At 42.1% G+C, this 11,468-nt stretch overlaps 1 protein-coding gene and 1 long non-coding RNA gene across 3 annotated transcripts; one reads left to right on the forward strand and one right to left on the reverse strand.

The window, feature by feature from the left end:
- Positions 1–472: 472 nt before the first annotated feature.
- Positions 473–4,814, forward strand: LOC129050773 (uncharacterized). 2 transcript variants are annotated; one of them, XR_008514536.2, is made up of 4 exons: positions 473–736; positions 1,215–1,361; positions 2,642–2,816; positions 4,520–4,814. It is a non-coding gene; the product is annotated as an uncharacterized LOC129050773 (long non-coding RNA). The 2 variants fall into 2 exon arrangements; XR_008514535.2 differs by lacking the exon at positions 4,520–4,814 and having other exon boundaries at positions 2,642–4,141.
- Positions 4,815–7,292: 2,478 nt separating this feature from the next.
- LOC103889545 (putative uncharacterized protein MGC34800) lies at positions 7,293–8,167 on the reverse strand. The gene is given in 4 exon segments (XM_009236432.1): positions 7,293–7,337; positions 7,339–7,542; positions 7,544–7,876; positions 8,048–8,167. Coding segments are annotated over 4 exon segments (702 nt in total).
- Between the last annotated feature and the right edge of the window lie 3,301 nt (positions 8,168–11,468).

An 11,468-nucleotide genomic window follows, 5' to 3' on the forward strand; every position in this document is an offset into this window, starting at 1 on the left:
TTATGGTTTCAACAAAAGAAGAGGCTTATGTAAAAGAAAACTGGGCCGGGCGCAGTGGTTCACATCTGTAATCCTAACACTTTGGGAGGCCGAGGCGGGAGGGTCATGAGGCCAGGAGATCGAGACCATCCCGGCTAACATGGTGAAACCCCGTCCCTACTAAAAATACAAAAAAATTAGCCAGGTGTGGTGGCACGCGCATGTAGTTCCAGCTACTCTGGAGCTGAGGCGGGAGAATCGCTCGAACCTGGGAGGCGGAGGTTGCAGTGAGCCGAGATCGCATCACTGCACTCCAGCCTGGGCGACAGAGCAAGACTACGTCTCAAAAAAAGAAAAAAGAAGAGAAGAGAGGGGAGGGGAGGGGAGAGGAGGGAAAGGGAGGAGAGGAGAGAAGAGAAAACCACCACATAATAAGATTTTAAATGTGATCATAATTTTTTTTTTTTTTTTTTGAGACGAAGTGTCGCTCTTGTTGCCCAGGCTGGAGTGCAATAGTGCGATCTCGGCTCACCATAACCTCCACCTCCTGGGTTCAAGCGATTCTCCTGCCTCAGCCTCCTGAGTAGCTGGGACTACAGGCATGCACCACCACGCCCAGCTCATTTTGTACTTTTAGTACAGAGGGAGTTTCTCCATGTTGGTCAGGCTGGTCTGGAACTCCCGACCTCAGGTGCTCCACCCGCCTCAGCCTCTCAAAGTGCTGGGATTACAGGCGTGACCCACTGCGGTCGGACAGGTAAGCACTTTTAATTAATTATGTACTAGGTGCATAGCTCCAGACAAAGAACAATGCCTAGAATTAGACTTCTGCTTATGTAGAAGGATCAAGTATAAGGGCATGAATTTTTAGACAACTAAAGCAAGTATCAGAAGAAAAATTTTAACTTAAATGATCTAGCAGGGACACTGATTAATTCGGAACAAATTTCTAAATTTTGGAGATATTTTTATTTTATCTCTTATCTTAAAACTATATATAGGAGATATGGGCCTCACTCTTGCCCAGGCTGGAGTGATTTATGTAATCTTTCTCATCCTTGGTTTATCTAAAAAATATGAATAATAACACAAATTTTATAAACTTGCTCTAAAGATTAAATGAGGGAAATATAATACTGCTCCCTCCATATATTGAACACTTACAAAATTGCAGGCACTGTAGATTTTTACATGTGTACCATACATAAGCCACATAACAACCCCATCTTTTATAGGTGAGAAAACCGAGACTCAGATGAGTTAAAAACACATTCACAATCATATAGTAATGAGCGATGGAACTGGGACTCAATCCAGCTCTGTCTGACTCCAAAGGTGGTGCATCATCTTAACGAAGACCAAGTTATACCCAGCACATGAAGGTACTCAAAAGATGTGGATTCCCTTTTTCTATCCCCTTATGTGTGAATTTCAGTGGCTTTCACAACCTCAGAACAACCCCACACACCCTCTCAGGTTGCCTTTCAGTGGTTCCATTCTTCTTGGGGATGATTAGGAATCTGCATATTTAGACTACTTCTTCAATCATCTCCTTATAAACGTGTGGATAAAGTAATGAAATTTTCTAGGCCATAGGTTACTAACTGTGAATTAATTGTCTAGCTTATTTATTGCAAATTTATTTGCAATACATTTTATTACATGAAAAAAAAAATCACAGGATCTACTGAATTTGTGCAGAAAGATCCCAAAGTACACTGCAGGAACATCTTACTGACTACACAGGAAGACTAGCCCAAACACACAAAGCCTGAGTCCCTCCAAAGGCCAGGTGTGGGGTGGTTCTTTCCTGTAATCCCAGCAATTTGGAAGGCCAAAGAGAGTGAATCATTTAAGGCCAGGAATTCGAGTCCAGGCTGGCCAACACAGTGAGAGCCAGTCTGCATAAAAAATTACTTTTTATCATTATAATCAAAAAGAGTACCGCTAACATTGCTTTAGGATAGAGAGCTCTGGTCTAGAATTCAAGATATGGAGTTATGAGTCCCAATGTGGTTACTTAACGACTGTTGTGACTTTGGGCAATAATCACTGTGATTCTCAGCCCTTTCTTTGCAAATTATCAGCATTGGAATAGATGTCTTTTTAAAGCCCTGACCAGCTCTACCATTCAATGATTTTGTATCAGTGGATACCTGTCGAAACCATCATTTACTTGTCTAGTGATGCCCTGAGGTGTTCCTGTGGTCACAGGAAATGTGGAGATAATATAGTCATATTGGTCATAGGAATTATGACCATATGGTCAAATATGGTCGTAGGAAATAAATTTGACTTTGCTTTTAAAATGGGTGATTTAACCACATGGAATCTATGACTATTTTGAAAAATAACATGAGACAGTCCATGTGATGCAGCCTGACGTGGTCCCAAAGCATTTCTGCAGGATAAGAAACTCACTCACAAAAGCATTCACTTCCCCATGAATATACCAGTGAATCCTCCAGCCACAAAAACTTACAGTCCATATATGTTGTAATGTCTAATACTTGTGTGAATTACTGCATTTATAATGCACTCCTTGAAAGGGTATGGCCTGCTTCCCAAAGTCCTTGGTACTGGAAGCCCAACTTCCATTCAGTAACTGGAAAGCCCTCTCCCACCTTCTCCCATTTCCTTCCATGACTGCTGGATTATGAAGGAACTGAAAACCACAATAAGTGAGGACTGGTTAAAGAAACAAGTGATGTTTATCCTGAGAATGACTGACAACATTTCAGTGAAAAAATGAGAGTAGTATTTGAATAACTGAAGTTCTACCGTAGAAGAGGGTTTCAGCTGGACGTGTTCTGTGGACTCCTAGGATCCATGGCATGGTAAGCCCCTAGTGAATGTTTATTGAGTGAATAAATCCTGTACTGCTCTCACAGCATGCACCAAGACCATGGGCCACCATGGGGTCCTGGGGCTGAACTGGGCCCTAGCAGGGGCAGTCCCCTCACTCTCCTTTGATCAGAAGGCTGCATGTGCTCTACATTTTAGAAGTAACCCTGTGAACTGGGACATCCAGACTCCAAATGATGAGTAACATTTGCTTCGAATTTTTTTAAAAGCTTTATTCATCTAACAGTTGGGTTATTAAAAGTTACCTTGGTAAAATAAAGTACTTTGGCTTCACTTTCTATAAACAGTTTCCTCAAACACTGACTATGTGTTACATCAGAAATCAATGTGTTCTGTCTACTTTGTCTCTGTTATCTCAAGAACCAATTTTCCTTACTTTCAATTAGTCTTAGTGTGATATGTAACAGAGTCAGGTGTTATCACTATTATCTCAAAAGCGTGTTTCTTTTTTTATTTTTTTTTTTTATAGAGATCAGGTCTTGCTCTGTTGCCTAAGCTGGTCTCGAACTCCTGGCCTCAAGCAGTCCTCCTGCCTCGGCCTCCCAAAGTGTGGGATTATGGGCGTGAGCCACCACAGCCAGGCTGAAAATCTGTTTCTTAAGGAGTAATGCAGAACACATAACATTCTTAAATATACCCCAGCCTTCTCTAACTAAGCCAAATTGTTTAAAAGTTCTATAATATTTAAGATTCAGGATACTGTATTTCAACCTCCCTAAAAACAATGTATTAAATCTTAGAATGCATGTGCCATAACCTCACTTTTCTGACAAATAGTAAAACATTTTGTGAGCTCGGTACAATAACTTGAAATAAAATGGTAAATATTAAAAAATTAAAATATACATCCTGCTTTTTTTTTCAATTACATATGTCAAAAATAGTAACCTAGACCAAGACATCCATTTCAATCAGTAGATATTTCAAGCCACAAGATTTAATAATAAACAATATTGGGTGTATGTGACAATCCCCAGCTGGATCAGGGAAGCCCTAGCTCTACATGGTATTACGGTATAAAGATAATGTCTCTCTTCACTGGCAGAGAGGGATGGCCTATCCCTGAATACAGGATGGGGTCAGTCTCACTGCACCTTCATGAGCCATCTTATCAACCACACTTTGCATTTCTTTCCTAAGCTAAATACACATCTTTTTGGGAGACAATACAGCACTACATGGTACCAAATACTAACCAAAAAAATCATACAAAAAAAAACAGATAAATAATAAAGCATTCAACTGCTAAAACACAGCAACATTAAGCCACCTCAGTTTTCTTTTCCCAATGCTTGCAACACCCTCAATCCCTCATCTTATGATGAGGGAACAACATCTTATGATGGCAAACAACATGTGGTATGACATGGGGAACAACATTTTATGATGGGGAACAACATGTGATATGACATGGGGGAGTTACATCTCAACACCATGGAAAACTTTTAGAGCGCAATGTTAATTTCCAACAGAAGTAAACAGCTAATGAGTCTTTGAAACTTTTTTGTTCAATGATGCACTGGCAAAAATAGCTTATCCTCTTACAATATTTTCTGTAATATACAATATCACTGTACAATATCACTCTTACAATATCACTGTAGCTTTGTGAGAAAGAGATTTTCTATTTGTCTGTCTCAACTGAGAAGACTTCACTGTCTGATTCTTTCTTCAGGAACCATGCACTTCCTTGCACTGTCACTCAGCTACTCGGAACATCTCTTGAACATCTCTTGAACAGTTCTGTTGTTGGAAGTTTATAATGTCAGGTGCCAGCACACTTGAAATGCGTGAAAATGAGGTGATACACACTTCTGTTCAGGTTTTGATTCAGCCTGCCTCAGTGTCCTGGCCTCTTTTCTCACTGGATGAAATGGACAGGCCATCAGCATCAGACTGTGTTCTGAATAATCAGAGGACACTGTGTTTTGCTTTCATCTGAAAAGATAATAAATAAATCAGGAAACCAGAAAAAGTCAAAGCCATGAGTGATTATAATGCCAGACACTGGCTATTTTTCTCAGGTTAACTGTCCACATGACCAGTGCTACCAGATAGTCACAATCTTGTCTGTTGGAATGTGAGAGAGAGAGACAGACCCGCTTACAGTAAAATGTAACAGTGTTTTCCTGGTTCCTTCCTGGTTTGTACTGATGTCACAGTCCTAAGATTAATTCATCAAAGTTTCATTAGGGATGATCACAGTTTTTAAATGGGCTTTGTAGAAAAGTTAAATCATTTTAAGAAACAGCAGCCCCTATTGCATTGAGGAGCTAACAAGTTTTGGTGGCTCTTCTGTTAAAGTAGCATAGATTTCTAACACTGTTTGATCTTAAACAAAACATTGTTTTTTTCATTTTCCTTAGAGTATGATTCATGAAATACTTTACATAATTTTAAATGTTCAAATTATAAACAAACCTTTCTAATACAAAATACAGAAAGTCCAATAGTATACATTAAAAGTTTGCAATCACATTATAGAAACACCATCTTTTTTTTTCTTTTTTTCTTTTTTTTTTTTTTTTGAGAGTCTCACTTTATCCCCCAAGCTGGAATGCAGTGGCCTGATCTGCAACCTCTGCCTCCCAGGTTCAAGAGATTCTCATGCCTCAGCTTCTGGAGTAGCTGGGATTACAGGCACCTGCCACCACGCGCGGCTTTTTTTGTATTTTTAGTAGAGACAGGGTTTCACCATGTTGACCAGGCTGGTCTCCAACTCCTGACCTCAGGTGACCCCCCTGCCTCAGCCTCCCAAAGTGCTGGGATTATACATGTGAGCCACTGTGCCCGCCCGGAAACACTATCTTATTATTGCACAGCTTTAATAATGTAAAATATTTACTCACAACTGCTTATAATGTTGTCAATAATTTATGATATTTTGTCTGTAACTTGTTCCCCAATCATTGTACTACAGACCACACTAGAAAATAACTGTCCACATAGCGGCTACAAACATTTAAATTTTAAGAAAAAGCTTGTTACTGACAGGTACTTGTACACACAAAGCAGGCTCTCTTTCCCAATAGAAATTCACATTGTATTGAAATAATCCACTTATTTATAGTAAAACAAATCTTGCTTTAAAAAAATTTACCTAGCCAGATGTATTCAGAAGTAGATAAACTTCATTTAAGGTTGGGGCTATTATATTGTCTGCTGCCCACATAATTTTAACTTTATAAATACGTCAGAGGAAGACACTGTCATAATACACAGCATTTGGACTACTAAACCACTTCTTTTAAGATGAAGAGTTCTAAAAACATAGTTCAAGTGTCTAATTCGAGCAAAACCAGCGAGTTTCACTGGAATACTGCAGGAGACGCCCTTTCTCCCTCTAGGGATTAGTGGGTTTTAGTAGAAAAGAAGTGAGGATTGCCTGGGCTCTTTCTGTTCCTGAGGCCGTTTTGCAATCACCTTTTTTTTTTTTTTTTTTTTTCACTTGAAAGGTTGCAGAGTTCTCAAGAACAGTCAGACTCACTGTGGAAGGACGCGAGTCCCGTGTGTTCAGCTAGTTTAGACCATCTCCTTGTTCTCCTGGGTAACCTGGCGAATGGACGCCGCCTGATGTGCAGGCTGCTGAGGTGCGCTGTCCAGACTGACAATGAGGGCTATTTTGCGCTTTTTGCACCCCAGGGTACCCAGAGGGATGGTGCAGCAGCCAAAACTTCCTGGGATCTGGGAAAAGCCTCTGTTCTGAATGATGGAAATCTCATTGTTCTTTATGGCAAGCTCCTGGGGGTGAGCTGCAGATTCCTGGTTCCAAAAATTGGGGTCGCCATTCATTATTTGGGCTGTCAGATCCTTCTGGAATGTTTCAGAGAACTTCAGGGCATCAAACCCTAGCAGAGCCATGGACTGTTCCACCGCCGCAGCTGGCCTTGGGGGAGGTTGTGAGGGTCCTTATTCCACATGTGAGTGCCAAGTGTACCTGGAGGTTGCCCTTGGTGGTGAAGGCCCTACCGCAGATGGCGCCGCTGAACGGCTTCTCCCCAGTGTGGGACCGGGCGCAGGCCTGTGGAGGCCCCTCCTCTCCGCTGAGGAACTGCAGGCTGAAAGGGGACCCTCCTTGCCCACCGGCGGAGGTGGCGGGGGCGGTGGTCAGGTCCGGAGCGCCTCGTGGCCAGGGACGGACGGGCGGGCGGGCGGGCTGGCTGTCCAGCCTCTGGGTCTTGAGCGCTATTCCCTGGGCTCCTCCAGGTTGCCCAGGTCGGGGACTTGGGGCAGAAGCGCTTGCCCAGCACCAGGGCAGGTTCTGTGCCCGAGTCTTCCGCAGCCACAGGTTGGGCGCTGGCCCTTGAGCGCTTCGCGGGGGCGGACAGCAACAGGAGACATTGGCTGTGGCGCGATACCGACCAGCGGGCGGGGAAGACACTGCGGGGAGAGCTGGGGCAGAAGAGGACTTGGCAGGCTGGGCGCGGAGCTCACGAGGGGCCCTGGCTTCAGCGCTGAGGCGCGGACGCCAAAAAGGCTGCGAGACGCGAGACCCCGCGATGTTGGAGGCAGGGTCGCGGGTCGGTTCCGCGCTGGGGGCAGCCAAGGATAGGAGTCGGGAAGAGCAGCTGGGGAGCCGGGGGCGCTGGAGCGGGCGCAGGCTGCGACAGGAACCGGGAGCCTGAGCCCGCGGGGTTGGCTGGGGCCCCGGCGGAGAGCCGGAGCGCCCGGCGCAGGTTCAGCGGGGGCAGCTGGCCGGGCCAGGGCGGACGCGCTCGGGGCTGAGCGAGGGCGGCAGCCGCGGCGATGCCTGAGGGCCCCGGGGCTGCGGATCTGCTGCATGAGCTGTCTCTGGGGACCCTGCCTGCGCGGAGCCAGGAGCGGCTCCAGGCTCCCGGCACAGCCACCCCGCCGCCTGCCTGCCGGCGCCCTGGAGGAACCGCGCCGGCGCCACCTGGTGCTCAGCGACGTCTCCAGCTCCTGCGGTGCTGGGCGCTTGGGCCTCTGGCGGCGCCCAGGGCAGGTCCGCCACCCCCGACGTCTCTGCTTCTACAGGCTCGGCATCCTTCTCTGCGGGCCTCGCCTTGCCTTCCTGGTGGGCTTCTCAGAGACCACTCTCTTGGCCTGGTCTTTGGGCGAGCTGGTAGGAGAAGGTTCTGGAGTCCTCGGCGGGTGGGGCCCTAGGCTGTGTGCAGTGAGATCAGCAGGGGCGGGGTTCAGCGGCTCTTCTGCTCCAGGAAGTCCGGCTGCTGGAGCTCCGCACAGTTTCTCGCTGAAGTCGATCTCCGGCCTGCTGCTGCTCTCCACCTGCTGTCTGGGTCGTGGGGCTTCCCCCAGTGGCCTGCTGGGGAGTCCCCGCCGGGAGCAGCAGCTCCTCCTCCATCTTGAGGAGTGGGGCTTGGCCTGCTTGCACCCAGACAGCCTGTCATTGGTGCCTCTCAACCGTCTACACACACACATATGCACACACAACAGCTCTGTGGCATGTGCATGCCTCACACACACATACATATGTTCAGACACAAGCTGATTGTCTGAAAGATTGAACAGCTCGGAAAACTACCAAGAAAAAAAAAAACAGGGGACATCTCTGAGTTAACAGAAGGGAAGATAAGAAATCAGGTTGCTAGAATTGTTTATGTAATAAATATAAATCAAAAGATATATATTTTAATACATCCAATGTTATAGCAAAATTTTACCTTATGCTCCAGCATCCCTGCCTTCAGACCATCATTCAGAGCATGGTGACTCTCCGTTTATGCTGAATTCCAATGATACAGGAAATTTCTCATTCAAGGCAAATTGGAAGCAGCGATCACATATCTCTACCTTCATTAAATAGTCACACTGTCAGGAGATTGACCTTCACTAAAGATGGAACTATTTTATATTAGAATATGGTATACTTCTGACATGATTTTAGTGTATAATGTTTAAGAAGCAAAGAAAAATAAACCAACAGTTACAATTCTTTAAATTTGATTACTTCAAAAAATATACATATTCATCCTAGAAAATTCACTTGTATGAGTTTCCCCAAAATGCTGAATATGTGAGACCTTGCTTCATTTAATTCTCCTTCTTTCTCTATGTAATATATTTTAGAATTCTAGCTGTTAATTTATTACTGTTTTATGTTTTTCAAATTACAAAGCGCTATCTGTAACCGGTATTTCAGAGTATTCCCAGAAAGACTACAAAGCCATCACTAATCTTTTAAAGAACAATGACTCACTAACAGATGGTTATTTTGACATTCATGTTGCTCTATGGTAAATACTTTAAAGACACGTTTCTGGGCATCTCATTATCATTATGGATAAATAGTTCCAATTTTTACTTGAATTACTCCACTTCATCAAAAAGTGAAAGATAAATTAGGAAAATTATTTCATTTTAAGAAGCATACTGTCAATAATATTAATTAGAAAAAGAGTTAATCAAAGGTTAAAGAGGTTACTTGTACTTTTAACAAATAAAATCATTTGTGTTTATGCAAGTTTGTTCATACAGAAAAATTAGAACAATATCTGTTAGGGAAGATGATGATAATGCCAGTACTCATGATGACACGGCAATGGTGAGAAGCAACTGAAACCAGAAGAAGACTGGAAAAAGGGTAAGGGGACACCACTCCTTAGTTTACACTTGGAAGTAGAAGCTTATTTGCTGAGCGTTTATCCTAAACTCATCATCCTAAGATTTTTGTTTCTATAAATTGAAATATAATAAATATAATGAATTGGTTCTGAACACCCATTAGAACAATCACACTAAATAATTAATATAATTTTTAAGAAAAATGGGATAAGTGAAAAATATGTGAAGGCAATTTAAAGAGAAATATGACAGTCCTATTAAACAACATACTTATTTTATAAAGTGTTATAAAATATTCATCTTAACTTGTAGTATTTCTGTACACTTTTACTTGACATATGTTGTTAAGTCAATATGTGAATCACAAAATACATAAAATCTCCTTTCTCTTAATGTTTTTACATTGACATGAGTTTATTGTGCTACAGGATGAATGTTTATGCCCTTCTCCCAAAATTCATATGTTGAAACCTAACACCCAGTGTGATGGCATTTGGAGGTAGGGTATTTGGTAGGTGATTAAGTAGTGAGGGTGGAGCGATAACAGTTTATAACAAATTTCCCTAAAATTTAATAGCTCGGTTAAAAAATTTTATTGTCTGTCATGGTTTCTATGAGTCAGAAATTTGAGAGCAACTTGGCTGTAGAGTTATGGCTTGAGATCTCTCATGAGTTTAAATCAAGTATTATGGACCCCTTCCACAGGTCTGCTTGAGTGTCCTGCTTGAATTTTCCACAGAACTAGGGATCCAACACTCTTAGTCAATTTTTTGAAATAGTTTTAGTAGGAATCTTACTAGATCTTCTTTATACACCTGGTAAAATTTGATTATGAATTCATCTGGTCTTGGGCTTTTTCTAGTTGGTAGGCTTTTTATTACTGATTCAATATCACAACTCATTATAAGTCTGTTAAGGAATTCAATTTCTTCCTAGTTCAATCTTGGGAGGTTGTCAGTTTCCAGGAAATTTATCCAATTCTTCTATATTTTCTAGTTTGTGTTTGCATAGAGTGGGAGTGTGTGTGTGTGTGTGTGTGTGTGTGTGTGTGTGTGTGTTTAAATCTCAGAAGTTTTGTATTACTGTGGGGTAGGTAGTAATGTCCCCTTTGTCATTTCTTGTTGTGTTTATTTAGATCTTCTCTTTTGAATCTTTTGGATTTTTTCATTGGTCTAACTAGCAGTCTATTAATCTTATTTATTCTTTCAAATTATTTCCCATTATTTTCAAAGATTTTCTAGATTTATTACTTAATCTTATTCTTTACCCTAAAGTCATTCAGGAGCAGGTTGTTTAATTTCCATGTAATGGTATAGTTTTTAGAGATTTTCTTAGTATTCATTTCTATTTTTATTGCACTCTGTTTTCAGAATGTGTTTGGTATGCTTTTGGTTTTTAAAAATTTGGTAAGGATTGTTTTATGGCTGGATGTCTGTTCAATTTTAGATTATGTGCCATGAGCAGATGAGAAGAAGGTATATTCTGTTGTTTTGGGGTGGAGAGCTCCCTAGAAGTCTATTAGGACCATTAGGTAGGTGTTAAGTTCCCAAATATCTTTGTTAGCTTTCTTTCTGGATAATCGAATATTGTCAATGGGGTATTGAAGTCCCCCACTATTTTTGTGTGATTATCTAAGTCTCTTCATAAGGCTGTAAGATCTTGCTTTATATAAGATCTGGGTGCTCCTGTATTGGGTGCATATATATTAAGGATAGGTTTTTTTTCATTATGTAATTTCCTTGACTTTTTTGTTCTTTGTTGGTTTGAAGTCTATTTTGACTGAAATTTGAATAGCAACCCCTGCTTTATTAGTTTTCGTTTTGCTTGGTAGATTTTTCTCCATCCCTTTATTTCAAGCCTATGGATGTTATTGCATTTGAGATGGGTCTCTTGAAATTATAGTTGGATCTTGCTTCTTTACCCAAGTTGCTACTCTGCCTTTTAACTGGGGGGGCATTTAGCCTGTTTATATAAGTTTAATGTTGATATGTGTGGATTTGATGCTGCCATTTTGTTGTTAGGTGGTTATTATGCAGACTTGATTGTGTGGTTGCTTTATACTCTCAATAGTCTATGTATAC

Source organism: Pongo abelii, chromosome 18 (assembly GCF_028885655.2).
Source record: "Pongo abelii isolate AG06213 chromosome 18, NHGRI_mPonAbe1-v2.0_pri, whole genome shotgun sequence".
In the NCBI taxonomy this organism is placed as follows: domain Eukaryota; kingdom Metazoa; phylum Chordata; class Mammalia; order Primates; family Hominidae; genus Pongo; species Pongo abelii.